The sequence below is a fragment of the Arabidopsis lyrata genome (assembly GCF_000004255.2).
Source record: "Arabidopsis lyrata subsp. lyrata unplaced genomic scaffold ARALYscaffold_7, whole genome shotgun sequence".
Classification (NCBI taxonomy): domain Eukaryota; kingdom Viridiplantae; phylum Streptophyta; class Magnoliopsida; order Brassicales; family Brassicaceae; genus Arabidopsis; species Arabidopsis lyrata.
Genome location: NW_003302549.1, coordinates 18,488,542 through 18,504,077, shown reverse-complemented (window position 1 = coordinate 18,504,077; position 15,536 = coordinate 18,488,542). Strand labels below are relative to the sequence as shown.

At 36.1% G+C, this 15,536-nt stretch overlaps 1 protein-coding gene across 1 annotated transcript; it reads left to right on the top strand.

Annotated features, from left to right (window-relative positions):
• The first annotated feature begins 13,633 nt into the window (after positions 1-13,633).
• LOC9304501 (glycine-rich protein 2) lies at positions 13,634-15,299 on the top strand. Its single transcript, XM_002870393.2, has 3 exons — positions 13,634-13,728; positions 13,808-13,965; positions 14,045-15,299. The coding sequence occupies exons 1-3, from the start codon at positions 13,634-13,636 to the stop codon at positions 14,620-14,622; spliced, it is 831 nt and encodes a 276-aa protein (XP_002870439.2). The 3' UTR covers positions 14,623-15,299.
• Positions 15,300-15,536: the final 237 nt, after the last annotated feature.

The window sequence follows — 15,536 nt, the reverse complement described above, 5'->3', positions numbered from 1 at the left end:
CAAAAATTGTCTGGTGGTATAATGTTACTTAATAAAAAATGTAAAATAGAAAATATAAATATCTTAGAAAATGATACAATTTGCAAACTTTTATATATAATAAATAATCGTTAAATTTTTGAAAGTTCTACTTTTAGAAAACAAATCACGGACGGGTTAAGAAATTACAGAACGGGGTTATATGGTGGTCGAGTTTGAGTCAATATTTATAAAATTTTAAAATATCATTAACATGCCGCTTTAATACAGATTAAATCTTTAGTTTATTAAAATATAAATGTCTTAGAGAATGATACAATTTGTAAACTTTTATATATAATAAATAATCGCTAAATTTTAAAATCACTACTTTTAGAAAACAAATCACGTAACGGGTTAAGAAATTACGGGACGGGTTTGAATCAATATTTATGAAATTTTAAAATATCATTAACATGCCGCTTTAATACGGGTTAAATCCTCAGTTTATTAACAATTATCCCGTGGACTCGTGGTATACCGTTACTTAATAACAATTGTAAACTATATTTATATTTAAATGAAATACAATTTGTAAAATTTTATATATACTAACTTAAAAAAAAAAAAATCATCCCGCGATGTACCGCGGGTTAAAATCTAGTTGCGATGATAAAATAAGAACGGGATCTTAATGAACAAAAATTCTAATCGAGATTAATGTGGAATGGCTTTATTGAAATAGATGTAAATTAGTACAATTGAAGGAAGAACTAAGAAAAAAGAGAACCGTTGAACTTGAGATTAATGTTGTTTATTTTCGGATAAAAATGTTGATCCCCTTTCAACAATGAATGTCTCCTCTATTTATATATAAATCCATTAGTTCGAGGTACATGTCTAGATCTTTGTATGTACGTGTAACTTGTTTAAATTTTTTCGCACTATTATCCTATATATCTTCGACAACCGTCATACTCAGATTTCAAACTTGCAATATTTGGCTTATTTAGGACGAATTGGGGTTTATTATTTCCACAGAGGCCTAAGATGAGCTAAATTTCATAATGAACTTGGACTTCTATAAGATGAAATGTTGCCCAGCAATATATATTTTTTACCAAATCCTTAAACGATTTACTACCTAGGTATTAAAAATTTGATTTCCAACCAAACCTTATCACCAAACTTTCACAACAAGATACAGAAAACAATGAGAACAACAAATTATATCAAATACGTAAAAAAAAGAACAAAGAAAACAAGTGAAGCGTTTACCATGAGTGTCTCCACCTTTCTGTGATTATGGTTGTAATGATGTTTATCTCTTGACATCAACTCTTAATATAGGACTTGATGGCTTTGTTAACAAAGTTGGTTGTTAAATGTCATTTTTTTCCGGTTCAATTTCAATAAGAATCTCTGAAAAACTTGTTTATAAGATCGTACATTTACCTAATTTCACTATTATTTATATATTTTTTTAGCAAGCATTCTAAATTATTTTAATTTTTCTAATAAGTTTTCGAGTATTTGTAATATTGAGAATCTTTACGGCTTTTAGAGCCAAAAAGATAAAATATAGTAAAACAAGCTTCAGAACAATTTTCGTACTTCATATATTTGGGGTTTAGTTAGAGATTTTCCTGCATCAAATTTGATGATCTTAAAGTTATTGGAAAGGTAGAAGAGTAACCTTTTATCTCCAAGTGGAATTAGGCCAAACCAACAAGCCTATTAGGATGCATTTTTTTATAGCATCCAGATCATTCATTTTGGAGGATACTTTGATTTGAAGGTTCCGCAAAATTTTCCCCAATATTATGTGCATGGTTCTAACATGTTCTATGCTTGAATACTGCATATTATCAATTTACATATGATTTCAAAAACAGTCTAATTTTAGTTACAATAATAAACCAAATAAAATAAGTTTTACCTTTTACATTGTTATTATTGTAACATTCTTCCGAAAATATTGATTCCTTCCAAGAATCATAGGCAAAAAGCATCAAAACATGATCATAATCAGATATCTGATCCTGTTCGAGAGCATGACAACTAGCTATTGTAATTATTTCTTTAGAACGTACAGTTGTATTGTTCCAAAGAAATAATCATCCTCGCTAACCTCGGCTACACCAGGAACTCGGTCATTTTTGTGGCTGTTTTTGTTAACCGTCCTTCATAATTTACTAGATAATTAATAAATAAATGTAAATTTTTATCCATGATATTTGAATTTTAAATAGTAGTTAACAAACTTTTTTTAATATTTTTTTTTTAACGTCTTGCATTATAACGAAGAAAGAGGTTCATAATAAGACAAGGAAATAATAAAAACAGAGCAATAAAGATGAAGAAACAGAGCACAGCCCAGCAAACTAAAAACAAAGCAATAATTGCAGATATCGATCAGATGAAGGAACCTAAGATCAAATCCTCTGCCTTCGTTCTTCCTCAATCCGAGTGTGTAACCAAGCTGGTCCGCCTGACGCCAGATACGAATTGAATCGTCCATCTCTTGTAACGCTGCAAGCAATAGCCTTAGCCAAAGTGTTGGCTTTCGGTGAAGAGATCTTAAATCTCACATCCCGCATCACCTGTACTGCTTGAGAAATTTTGTTGAGAATGGATCTGTATTTCGGCCACTCCTTCGGTCTAAGATGAGCTAAATTTCATAATGAACTTGGACTTCTATTAGATGAAATGTTGCCCAGCAATATATATTTTTTACCAAATCCTTAAACGATTTACTACCTAGGTATTAAAAATTTGATTTCCAACCAAACCTTATCACCAAACTTTCACAACAAGATACAGAAAACAATGAGAACAACAAATTATATCAAATACGTAAAAAAAAAAACAAAGAAAACAAGTGAAGCGTTTACCATGAGTGTCTCCACCTTTCTGTGATTATGGTTGTAATGATGTTTATCTCTTGACATCAACTCTTAATATAGGACTTGATGGCTTTGTTAACAAAGTTGGTTGTTAAATGTCATTTTTTTCCGGTTCAATTTCAATAAGAATCTCTTAAAAACTTGTTTATAAGATCGTACATTTACCTAATTTCACTATTATTTATATATTTTTTTAGCAAGCATTCTAAATTATTTTAATTTTTCTAATAAGTTTTCGAGTATTTGTAATATTGAGAATCTTTACGGCTTTTAGAGCCAAAAAGATAAAATATAGTAAAACAAGCTTCAGAACAATTTTCGTACTTCATAAATTTGGGGTTTAGTTAGAGATTTTCCTGCATCAAATTTGATGATCTTAAAGTTATTGGAAAGGTAGAAGAGTAACCTTTTATCTCCAAGTGGAATTAGGCCAAACCAACAAGCCTATTAGGATGCATTTTTTTATAGCATCCAGATCATTCATTTTGGAGGATACTTTGATTTGAAGGTTCCGCAAAATTTTCCCCAATATTATGTGCATGGTTCTAACATGTTCTATGCTTGAATACTGCATATTATCAATTTACATATGATTTCAAAAACAGTCTAATTTTAGTTACAATAATAAACCAAATAAAATAAGTTTTACCTTTTACATTGTTATTATTGTAACATTCTTCCGAAAATATTGATTCCTTCCAAGAATCATAGGCAAAAAGCATCAAAACATGATCATAATCAGATATCTGATCCTGTTCGAGAGCATGACAACTAGCTATTGTAATTATTTCTTTAGAACGTACAGTTGTATTGTTCCAAAGAAATAATCATCCTCGCTAACCTCGGCTACACCAGGAACTCGGTCATTTTTGTGGCTGTTTTTGTTAACCGTCCTTCATAATTTACTAGATAATTAATAAATAAATGTAAATTTTTATCCATGATATTTGAATTTTAAATAGTAGTTAACAAACTTTTTTTAATATTTTTTTTTTAACGTCTTGCATTATAACGAAGAAAGAGGTTCATAATAAGACAAGGAAATAATAAAAACAGAGCAATAAAGATGAAGAAACAGAGCACAGCCCAGCAAACTAAAAACAAAGCAATAATTGCAGATATCGATCAGATGAAGGAACCTAAGATCAAATCCTCTGCCTTCGTTCTTCCTCAATCCGAGTGTGTAACCAAGCTGGTCCGCCTGACGCCAGATACGAATTGAATCGTCCATCTCTTGTAACGCTGCAAGCAATAGCCTTAGCCAAAGTGTTGGCTTTCGGTGAAGAGATCTTAAATCTCACATCCCGCATCACCTGTACTGCTTGAGAAATTTTGTTGAGAATGGATATGTATTTCGGCCACTCCTTCGGTCGTTCCAAAGCACTCACCGCTGCATTACAATCAGTCCAAATTTCACAAGAGTGAAAACGTAAGCTATGAAGGCTTTGGAGGCACCACAGTATACAATGTAACTCTGCAGCAATGCGATTAACCATGGGAAGAAATGCATCACGGGCATGAAGCACCACATCTCCCATATGATTCCTTAGTAACCATGCACCTCCACAATGGACAGAATCTTTAATCCAAGATGCATAAACATTACACTTAAGACCTCCCCAAGCTGGTTTTATCCATCGGTGCACCAGTCGTGGTTGTCGTCTATTCCACAAATCATTCTCATGATCCATAGCTAGATGTTGTTGACTCCATTCCTCTGCCTCCTCCAGAGCCGATGCAATGAGAATGTTGGGATCATTAGCTTGTCCTGCAAATAAAGTTGAGTTTCTTGCTTTCCATATACCCCATAATAACCATGGAATTGCAGCACGCATGTTCACAGGTAAGGAAACATTGTCCATTAAGCTTAAAGTAAAAGCAATGTTCTCTGTAATGGAAATTGTGAAGCCTTGTTCTGGTAATGGTAAATTTGTGAGCTGCCAGACCGAGGTTGCTAAGGTACAGCCAAAGAGAACATGTGCAATGGATTCTTCATGATTATGACATATTGAACACATGGGATTAATCATTAATCCATGGCTTCGCATACAATCCGCAACCGCCAGTGCTCCCAAAAGCGCTCTCCAAAGAAATAGTTGAATTTTAGGAGCTGTTCTCACCCGCCAAATACGTTCCTTGAGCTTGTTTAATGAAACTGTAGTCTCTGAAATTACTTCCAGACGGCCTGCGTCACGATTTAATAACCAATTACCACTCTTAACTGAATACTGCCTATCTTTTGTGTACGCCCAGACGAAACGATCCTCCAAGCATGGATCGGGAGGGAAGGAGCTGATTTGAATAACATCTGTAGGTGGGAAAAACTCATGTAAGAGTGGAAGGTTCCAATCACCTTGTAGCGTTATCAAAGAGCTAACTTTTAAGCTGATATCCATCAGAGACTCTTTATTCATTGGACGTCTCGGACAACCATCAAAAAGCCATTTGTCAATCCAAATATTCGTGCTCTGGCCATTACCAATAACTTTCATGAGACCACGTTCCAGAAGTTCTTTCCCAAAGATGATGCTTCTCCATGCATATGACGGTCGATACCCGGCTGTGGCTTCTAAAACGTTTATCTGAGGATAGTACCGTGCTTTGTAGACACGAGCCAGCAACGAAGTAGGCACATCCAATAAGCGCCAAGCTTGTTTTGCAAGGAGAGCTTGATTAAAACGACCTATATCTCGGAAGCCTAATCCCCCTTGAGCCTTAGATTTACAAATCTTTTCCCATGACACCCAATGCATTTTCTGCTTATCTTCACATTCGTTCCACTAAAAATTAGACATAGCACTTGTAATCTTCTGACATTGATGCTTCGTTAGGCGGAAACACGACATTGCATAGACCGGGAGTGCTAATGCCACAGATTTTAAAAGCACTTCTTTGCCGCCTAAAGATAATGTCTTCTCATACCAACCACTTAATCTCTGCTTAAGCCGATCAGTGATAAAACCAAGAATTTCTCTCTTCGATCAGCTAAAACATTCTGGTAAACCGAGATACTTACCTGTTCCACCTTCTTGTTCAATCCCGGTAAATAAACCAAGCAAGCGTTTCATATAAGGGTCTATCTTCTTGCCATAGGTTATAGCGGATTTATGAAAATTGATTTCTTGACCCGAAGCCCTTCCATAGAGCCGGAGGCATTGGAGAAACTCTGTACACTCTTTAAATGTTGCACGACAAACAAACAGGCTGTCATCGGCGAATAGCAAGTGTTGGATAGAGGGACATGACTTGGTTAGTCGTAGTCCAGTTAACCTGCCTTCTTGTTCGGCTTTATTCATTATATGAACCAAGGCTTCTGCACATAGAATAAAAAGAAAAGGAGATAAAGGGTCGCCTTGCCGAATGCCGCGTTCAGGTTTAATATATCCATACGATGTTCCATTCATGAGTATAGAATAAGATACTGTTCTGACACAGCACATTATCCACTGAACCCATCTTATATCAAAGCCTAGTCGAATTAATAGTTCTTCCAAGAAGTTCCACTCAACGCGATCGTACGCTTTTGACATGTCAGTTTTAATGGCCATGAAATCTTCATCACATCTCGGGTTAGTCCTTAGAGCATGTATCATCTCATGGGCTAAGAGGATATTATCAGATATCAATCTACCCGAGACAAAGGCACCTTGCGTGTCTGACACGATTTCTGGTAGAAATATCTCCAGTCTACTACAAAGAATCTTAGACACAATCTTATAAATCACCGAGCAGAGGCTAATGGGCCTTAAATCTGTCATTCTTGATGGATTTGGCTTTTTCGGGATTAAGCAAATCTGTGTAAAATTCCATTCATGTGGAAGAGACGCAGACTGAAAAAATTGTTGAACCTCCGTAATAACTTGTGGTCCAACAATATCCCAATAAGCTTGGTAGAAGAGCCATGACATCCCATCAGCTCCCGGTGTGCTCTCACCTTTAATACTAAAGGCTGCTAACTTTATTTCTTCTGCAGTGACTGGTTTAATAAGCTCAGCATTCATTCGTGTTGTGACCCGCGGCCTCATGCCGTCAAGAGCTTTTGTTACATGGTCCGGCTTGGAACTAGGAAACATCTTCCGAAAGTATTCCACAGCAATCTCTCCTTTCGAGCCTTCTGCAAATTGCTCGATATCATTATTGTCAAGGAGGGATAGTATACGGTTTTGTACTCGTCTCCTTTGTACACTACCATGAAAGAATTTCGTGTTTCTATCCCCTTCCTTTAACCATCTCTCTCTTCTTTTTTGTTTCCAATACTGTTCTTCTGCTCGATAAGCTTCAGCCAATTCCAACTTAAGTGATTTTAAAAGACTACGATTTGGCTGCAACTTAATACCTTCTTCTTCAAGTCTGTGACGGAGCTGAGAAATTCTCTCTTTAGAATTCTGATTCGATATACGTTTCCATCGAGAGATTGACTTGCGGCAATCAGATATTCGATGAAGTAAAGCTTTATAACCCGCAGCGTCGTCCTTAGTCCATCCTTCCTTAATGACATTGGCAAATTCTGGTTTCGATATCCAACGTTTATCAAACATGAAACGCCCAGTCCTAGACATGTTTTCATTCACAAACCGCAAGAACAATGGTCTGTGATCAGATCCAATACGTTCTAAATACTCCGCTTGAGCTCGTGGGAAGATTTGGAACCAAGCTTCATTACCAAGTACCCTGTCAAGACGACATTGCACCCATCGATTATTACGATCCCCAGCCCATGAGAATCTATTACCAATACTTGGGACCTCCCGTAGACGGCAATCACTTATCATATTCCTAAAAGGAAAAAAAGTAATTTCCGCCCGTGCTGGTCCGCCAAGCTTCTCTGTATTGTCAATAATCTCGTTAAGGTCTCCCAAAACTATCCATGGCTCATCTCTAGTAGTTCCAATATCAATCAATTTATCCCAAACCAGTTGTCTTAAATGAGTAGATGGGTCGCCATACACACAGGATATAAAGAAAGATAAAGAGCCAAGTTTCACTTTCACATCAATAATTCTATGATCCGAATTGATCACTTCTACTTCATAAGAATTCTTCCAAAATAAAGCTAAACCGCCACTTAGGCCAATTGGATTAACAATATGTGAATGATCATATCCCATCCATCTCTGAACCTTCAACACGTGAGTACTGGAGTTCTTCGTCTCCATGAGGAACAAGAAATCCGGGAAATGCTCACTCCTCATTTCCCTCAAAGTAGGAACTGTCAAAGTGCCCCCCAATCCTTGACAGTTCCAACTCATAAAGCTCATACTTGTGTCGGCGGTTCCTCAACCGGAACCACCTTTTCTTCACCGCGTTTAGCGATTTTAGATACCACTGCAGCTTCCACTTCATTCTCTTCAGAAGCCTTAAGCTTCATTAAAACCACATCTTCACCTGTCTTCTCTTTCATAGACAAACTAGTCTCTGTTCTTTCTTTTATCAATGCTTGTGCCTTCCTTCTCCATTGATTGGGCCTGTTACGTTTCTTGTGAGCTTTCGGTTTGTTCCCGGCTGAGCCAGTTGAAAAACCAGCCTTAAACACCGTAGAAACATCCGTAAACTCTGAAGCAGAAACATAAGTTGTTGAAGACGATTGTGTTGATTTGGCTACCCATTGCTTTTCTGGACTTGTAGAGTTAGTAGAATTCTCCTTAGCACTTGATGATGTTGTAGTTCTCTCAAAGTCAAAAACCAAGCCTTTCCCTTTATCCACATCTGTAATGAAAAGAGGCGAAGCTTCGAGACGCAGCAATGTTTTTTGGCCTTGCGGATCCTTCTCTAAATCCCAGACTGACTTACGGACTCGTGTAACCCTTATCTTCCTTTCTTGAGGGTCAGCAACAGAAAGATATTGTCGCATTTCATCAAGAACAGCCTTTGCTATCTTCGGTTTCCCAGAGATTGAATCGATCCCAACATCATCATCAGTTAAGACACCAAACAAAGGATCATCCTTACTGATTTTTGGGATCAAGCGACTCGGAATGATGGCTGATGACTTAATCCTTCCCGTAGCAATGGATTGCCTGTTTGAAGGATTAAGAGGACATCGTTCCTTATCATGTGTGAGACGGAGACATTGGTAGCACCGTTTACGGATCCTTTCATACTCAATTCCAATGGCCACCACCTCACCAGTGGGTAACTCCACATTCCTTGTGTTCTTCAATGGCTTGTTGATATCAAACAGTACACGTACTCGAACAAAGCCTCTGCTTTGTGGTTTTAAAGGGTCAAAAGCAACATGGGTTACTTGCCCTATGTGTTCTGCAATTTCCTGGATCGTTTCCTTGGTGTTAAAGTTGATCGGGATATGACGAAGACGTATCCATATGGGTAGAATTCGCAAGTAGTCCTCCGGAGGGTTCTCCACCCAACGCTCCAAAGTCATGCTCCAGTCATTGAATGTCCACGCTCCAGCCTCCAGTACTGTAAGAAGATCTGCTTCAGAATCAAAAATAAACTGAAACTTGTCCTCCGGTAAAGCAATTCCTCTTGCTCTGTTGTTTACTCTCCATAGACGAGGCATCTCATGAATTACGCCCGTCATCTTCTGATTTTCCGGGCACAGAAGCTTCCCAACGATACTACATCCATTCCTTACCACAAAACTGTACTGCGGGAGATTTTTGAGCACAATTGGTTTATCATCCTCTAGAGACATCTCTTGCAAAGCTTTATCCAAGGCGTATTCCATCAGATTCAAAACAAGAAAAAGGATTCAACTGATAAACTTCACAAACTGTATGCAAACTGAAACCAAACCACCGGCGGCGCCTTATGCTTGGATGAACTAGGTTAAGAACTTTCTATAATTCTTCAAAAATTGCTTTTTCTAATATTTAATTTAGTAAATTTTGTTTTAAACCAAATTTTAATCTTACACATCCCATTATGTTAAACACTTTAACTATATACTTTATCATATAATAAACTGAATTTTAATTCTACACATTCCATCTTATTGATGATATTTGAATTCTAAATACTAATCCATACACTTTTTCTATAATTTAGTAAAAAATTTAAAAACATATTTTAGTGTTACACATTCCATTTGGCAATACAATTTGACTATCTATTTCATTATAATAAACTGGATTTTAATTCTACTGACTTCATCTTAATGGATAAATGCTAAAAACTTTATATCATAATAATATGTATATCATATCAAATCTATATCTTAGTTACTATTTAAAATAACTAAAAATAACAAAGAATATATAATTATTGAAAATAAAATCCATTAAACTGTTTTGAAGATAAATTTTTTTAAGATATAGTCTTTTTTATATGGCGTCATCTCATAAGTTAATTTTACCTTATGTCTCATTTAAAATTCATAAATAAAAAATAAATAAAATAAAATAATATTCTCATCAAGGATCAAAAATTCATTCCTATAAACCAAATTTTTGGTGTTTTCACTTAGATTACATGCATTTAAATTCTAAGATACATAAGTATAACTATAGTAATATTCTCATCAAGGACTATATTCAAATTAATTCTTAGAAACTCACTATTTGTTTTAAAAAATGTGTTTTAATATAGCAAATAAAAACACTATATATGTTATTGATAACATGGGATTTTCGCCCATATTTGTTATTGTTTTCTTATGTTTTAGGGAGCATTTGGAGTGATTTCAGAGCTAAGAAGGATTTATTCAAGTATTTATTGATCCAAGAAGGTTTTAAGAGTTTTTGAGCTTTAAAGACCAAAAGGCGATCAAAACCCGTTTTAAGACAGTTTCTGTACGTCAGAAGTATGACATCCGTTCGAGGTCTTCCCGGTTGACAAATCAAGATATCTCGGTGGCTATGGAAAGCTAGAAGAGTCAGGATTTGCCTCGATGTGGAACCAGAGCTTTTTATTTATCCGTTCAGAAGTTATGACCAGAAGAGTGAAGATATGTCCAGACCGGCCAGAAGCTATGCAACCGTTCTGGAGCTTCTAGACCGCACCGGTCACAAGTGCCGAGCCCGGGCTGCCTCCTACTCTCCAACCCGGTCACTAATACATCTACCCTGTCTAGAGACGCGAGTTGCACTTAACCTAATCTACGGGAAAAGACGCTTTTACCCCTAGACCTAACCCTTGGTTCCCAAAACCTATAAATACATGTTGAAAGCCTTAAACCTAGTGTGCCTTCGAAGACTATTCTAAGAGCTGCCGTGAATCCCTGCCCTCGCCAAAGAGCTGCAGCCGTCGTTCATTGAAGCTTTGAAGAATCACCAAATCTCTCTCTCTTTTCTCTTGTTTTCTCTAAGATCTATTAATGTGAAGTCTTACCCCTTGTATTCTACATTCAAAGAATTAATCTCTAAACCCTATTCAGTTCTTATTCTTTTCTTTCTTATGATTTTATCAAACCTTACTTTGATGATCTCTTTAACCATGCTAGAGTAGTTTTCTAATTGGGTTTAAAGGGTTAATCAAAGGGGGGAATATGATCGATCGTTTAAGTGGCGATACTTAGGGTTTTGTTTGATCGTTTACACTATATTCTTTCTAAGTAAGTTGTTTCTTAATGCATGTAGTTAGATTCATGTCCTAACTCGTGATCCCAAGTGTTTAAATTGCTCACAAGGTTGTTTAATACGCTAGACCTAGCTTACGAATGTGTATCCTGTTATAACAAGCACACACCACTTAGTTATAGGGCTTTATGGACTAGAATCGAACTTGATCTTATTGCTTTGATATATGCGTCGTTGTCTGCGTTAGTTGAGTAACGGAGTATAAGGATTTTAGTCGACTATTTCTATAACCTAGAGTTAGCCGAATCTTAGTGTTTTGTATGTCCGAGACTTGGAAGTAAACAAACCTAATTCTAATATTTCTTAGATAGCGATCATTGAAGCCCCTGCGATACCATTGATGCCCAACGTTTGTCTCCTATTGATTTTTTGTGTTTATTTACTTGCTTTCTTTACTTGTTTTCTTATTTACTTTTACTTGCAATCGTGACACCACAACCAACCCCTCTTTATTGTTTTGTCCTAGCTTTACTTGTCTTAATAGATTTGTCCGAACTACTTCTCTCCCTGTGGATTCGATACCCTAAGTACAACAACTGATTCGCTGTGCACTTGCAGGTTATTTGTTGTACTCTTAAGGATTTTAAAACCTGATACATGCATTTGCACAACATCAGTTATAATGATAAATAAAATTTTTGTCCAATTAAAATAATATTTTCAGTTTAAATTTCAACGGTCATTGTTTATTAGCTAATATCCATGCTAAATGAATTTTTTTTTTAAAATTAGTACATGCCAAATTTAATTGATCAATAACACATGTAAAAAATGTTAGTTTTCTTTTTGATTAAGAAAAATAGAATTTAAATTTTTTAAATATAGACATATAATTTATTATATATAGATATGTTTTTTTTAGTTTTTCTATTTTTTTAAATATAGACATATAATTTATTATATATAGATATGTTTTTTTTAGTTTTTCTATTTTTCTATCATAGACTTGACATGTGTCGCGATCACGTTATTTAGCAACTTTAAAAACTCAACTTTGTATAATAAGATGACTCCTAGTGCATAGAATAATTCTAATGGTTCCATTAGCTTTTCCGGTGGATATTGTACCTACACGAAACCGTTCAAGTCCAATAGAAAAAGTACTTGCGCCTGTTTGCGTTAACCATCCTTCATAGTTTATGGGTCCTAGTGAATATTGTGCGTACAGAAAACTGTTCAATCCATTAATCAGAAAAGTACAAAATTGATTTGTTACTGGAATTTAGTTTTTACATATATAAGTATTAAAAATTTAGTATTATCTCTAAATATATTATTTATTTTTATATATTATAGAAGTTAGGTTTAGATCTTGCTCTATGTAAACTTTTTTTTTTTTTTTCACGGATCTTGCTCTATGTAAACAAATGTTATTTATAAAAGTATTCTAAATATTTGTGTGTTCTTACTCGCATCAGTTTCTTAGAAGTCTCTCCAACGAACTATATCTGAACCCACAAGATATGTATGTATCCGAAACGTTAGAATCCACAAACAAAAACTCAGAACAACCATATGTAATATACCAATGAGCATACTCCATAATGCATTAGACCTACTTAAAGTTTCAAATAGCTAACGTAAATCAGAAATCCAAAGTTTATAATAAAGGTAACTCAAATTCAAACTAGAGTTTTGTCAAGTGTGTTTTGAGTTCGATGGAGAAGTGTTTCTCATGCGGAACCAAATGCACACAAGAAGACTCTAATTAATATTTAACTTAAAAGTCCAATAATAAATCCCAAAACTTGAACCTGACTTGTGTGTCACTTGCTTTCTGAAATATGATTATGTTTCAAATTGTACCTCGGAGATATGATAAGAAATTAAGAACTTGCATATTAAGGGTTGTTTGGTACTTAATTGTAACGAGCTTGATATATAGTAAATTCAGGAGATTGAAGTATTGAACTCGTTAAAACTAAAACCGTTCTTTACTTTCTGTTTATGTTTTCATTCAAGTTCTTGTTTTCTTCATATATCACAAACGCAAGATTCATGAGTACGTAATAGAGTTTTAGCCGTAAATATCAGAGCATTTTGAAGTTTTAACCCTAGAGTAACAAGTCCGGAAAGCTCGTAATTTACTAGTTCGTGGTTACAAAACGAAGCTAGGCTAGGGCACTAATAACCTGAAGTAACTCGAGAGAAGCTATTTGTCAACGTTCAAAACCATCCTCTAAAGAACCTCGTACGTGTCAGTCTGAAAACATACGTGTTAGCTTCAGAGACATGAAGAGAGCTCGAAGACAAAATCTTTACGTGCCAACTAAATATGAGGTGTTGATAGTGATGTCCATCCTCAATACAGCTCCACCGCTTGGCATGTATCGATCGTGACATGTATCTACAATAAATATATAGCTTGTTGCTTACGTAAACCGGTGCAACTATAAATAACAATAGGCGAAGTAGCATATCTTTTCATACGAGCAAACTTGTAAACTCAATTGCATGGTACGTAGTAAACATGAATACGAAAACGTTAATAGTATGGTTTCTTTTGTTAGCGGCTGTTGTTGTAGCTGTCGCTGCAGAGACTTCCGTGGATGACAAGAAACAAGGTGTTTACTATTCTTTATAATTTCTAGATGTTTTATAAGCTTGATAGAGAATTCTTATGTTAGTGGAGGTTTGAAACAGGTGAAAAGCAAGTAGAGATACCAACCGTAGAAGGGAAAAACGACGACGCTAAGGATACTCTCAATCAAGGAGACGTTGGCGTTGAGGCTACGGTTGAGAAAGAGGAAGAAAACAGTTATGAAGTTGATCAAGGAGGAGGAGGATGGAAAGGAGGCGGTGGCCGAGGAGGTGGGGGATGGAAGGGAGGTGGTGGCCGAGGAGGTGGGGGATGGAAGGGAGGCGGTGGCCGAGGAGGTGGGGGATGGAAGGGAGGCGGTGGCCGAGGAGGTGGAGGATGGAAAGGAGGCGGTGGTCGAGGAGGTGGTGGTGGAGGCGGTGCTGAGTTAGACACCGTAGAAATAGATAGTGCGTCAGATGATGATGTACAAAATTATGGCGGAGGTTGGGGAGGCGGCGGACGAGGCGGAGGTTGGGGAGGCGGCGGACGAGGCGGCGGAGGTTGGGGAGGCGGCGGACGTGGCGGCGGAGGTTGGGGAGGCGGCGGACGTGGCGGCGGAGGTTGGGGAGGCGGCGGACGTGGCGGAGGTGGAGGACGAGGGGGAGGATGGAAAGGCGGCGGTGGCGGCGGAGGATGGTAGAGTAATCGACCGTCTGGTCTCTACTCAACTGAAAACCAAATATTATGAGTAAGAGTATGCAAATAGTGAACTATAATAAATAAATAACGTCTCATGCACGGTTTACCGATGCATTAAGCCACCGCACGTAGCCTAGCCCAAAGCTTAAATGTCATGTAATTAAGTTATATATTGCTCTTCGTATAATCAATATATCTTCTTAATGTTGAGCTAATGTCAGGATTTTGTTCTAAGTTTTAATTCACTTATCTTTCACATTCGTACACACAAAATAAAGATTGAAATAATATTTGATCATACCGAATTTTTTTTTTTTTTGAAATGATCATACCGAATTTTGTGTGTTCAATTATCATGTGTAAGATATATATACACATATTACCGAATATCTTATTAGCTTTTAGAGAGATGTAGAAATACACAATAATATGTTCACATCTCTTTATAAAATCATACATTTTAAGATTTTTAAGCCGACAATATTAAAATATGCTTTCTTGTCATGAAGTACTGAGTTTCAAGAAAGAAAACCATAGAATTTTGAATGTCACAAATCATTTCCACAGTTTCTTGTATAAATTACCAATCATGCTAACAAATCTTAAAACCAAACATTATTGTTATTGCTCATCCAAGTACAACATTTTCTGCTACAAGCCTACAAGTAGTTGGAGAAGAAAAATGTTTGGAAATATTGACTTCTAGTTTATGACCATTGCTATGGATAATGAATGTAAAACGTATTAAACTACCTTTGATCACAATTTCAGTACTCTCTGTTGTTCAAACGAGTCATGTTTTTATATGTTCTTTTCATTTTCATGTAACTTCAAACGAGATCATCCGAATGAAGAAACAACACAAAAGCCTAAGTAATTTGATAATTTGTTTTACCAAAATGATCTTAGAACGTT

Coding starts and splice junctions, on each gene's coding strand:
- LOC9304501 (XM_002870393.2), top strand. CDS start 13,634: ATGAAGAGAGCTCGAAGACAAAATCTTTACGTGCCAACTAAATATGAG. Junction 13,729..13,807: donor ACAGCTCCACCGCTTGGCAT/GTATCGATCGTG, acceptor AAATAACAATAG/GCGAAGTAGCATATCTTTTC. Junction 13,966..14,044: donor CGTGGATGACAAGAAACAAG/GTGTTTACTATT, acceptor GGTTTGAAACAG/GTGAAAAGCAAGTAGAGATA.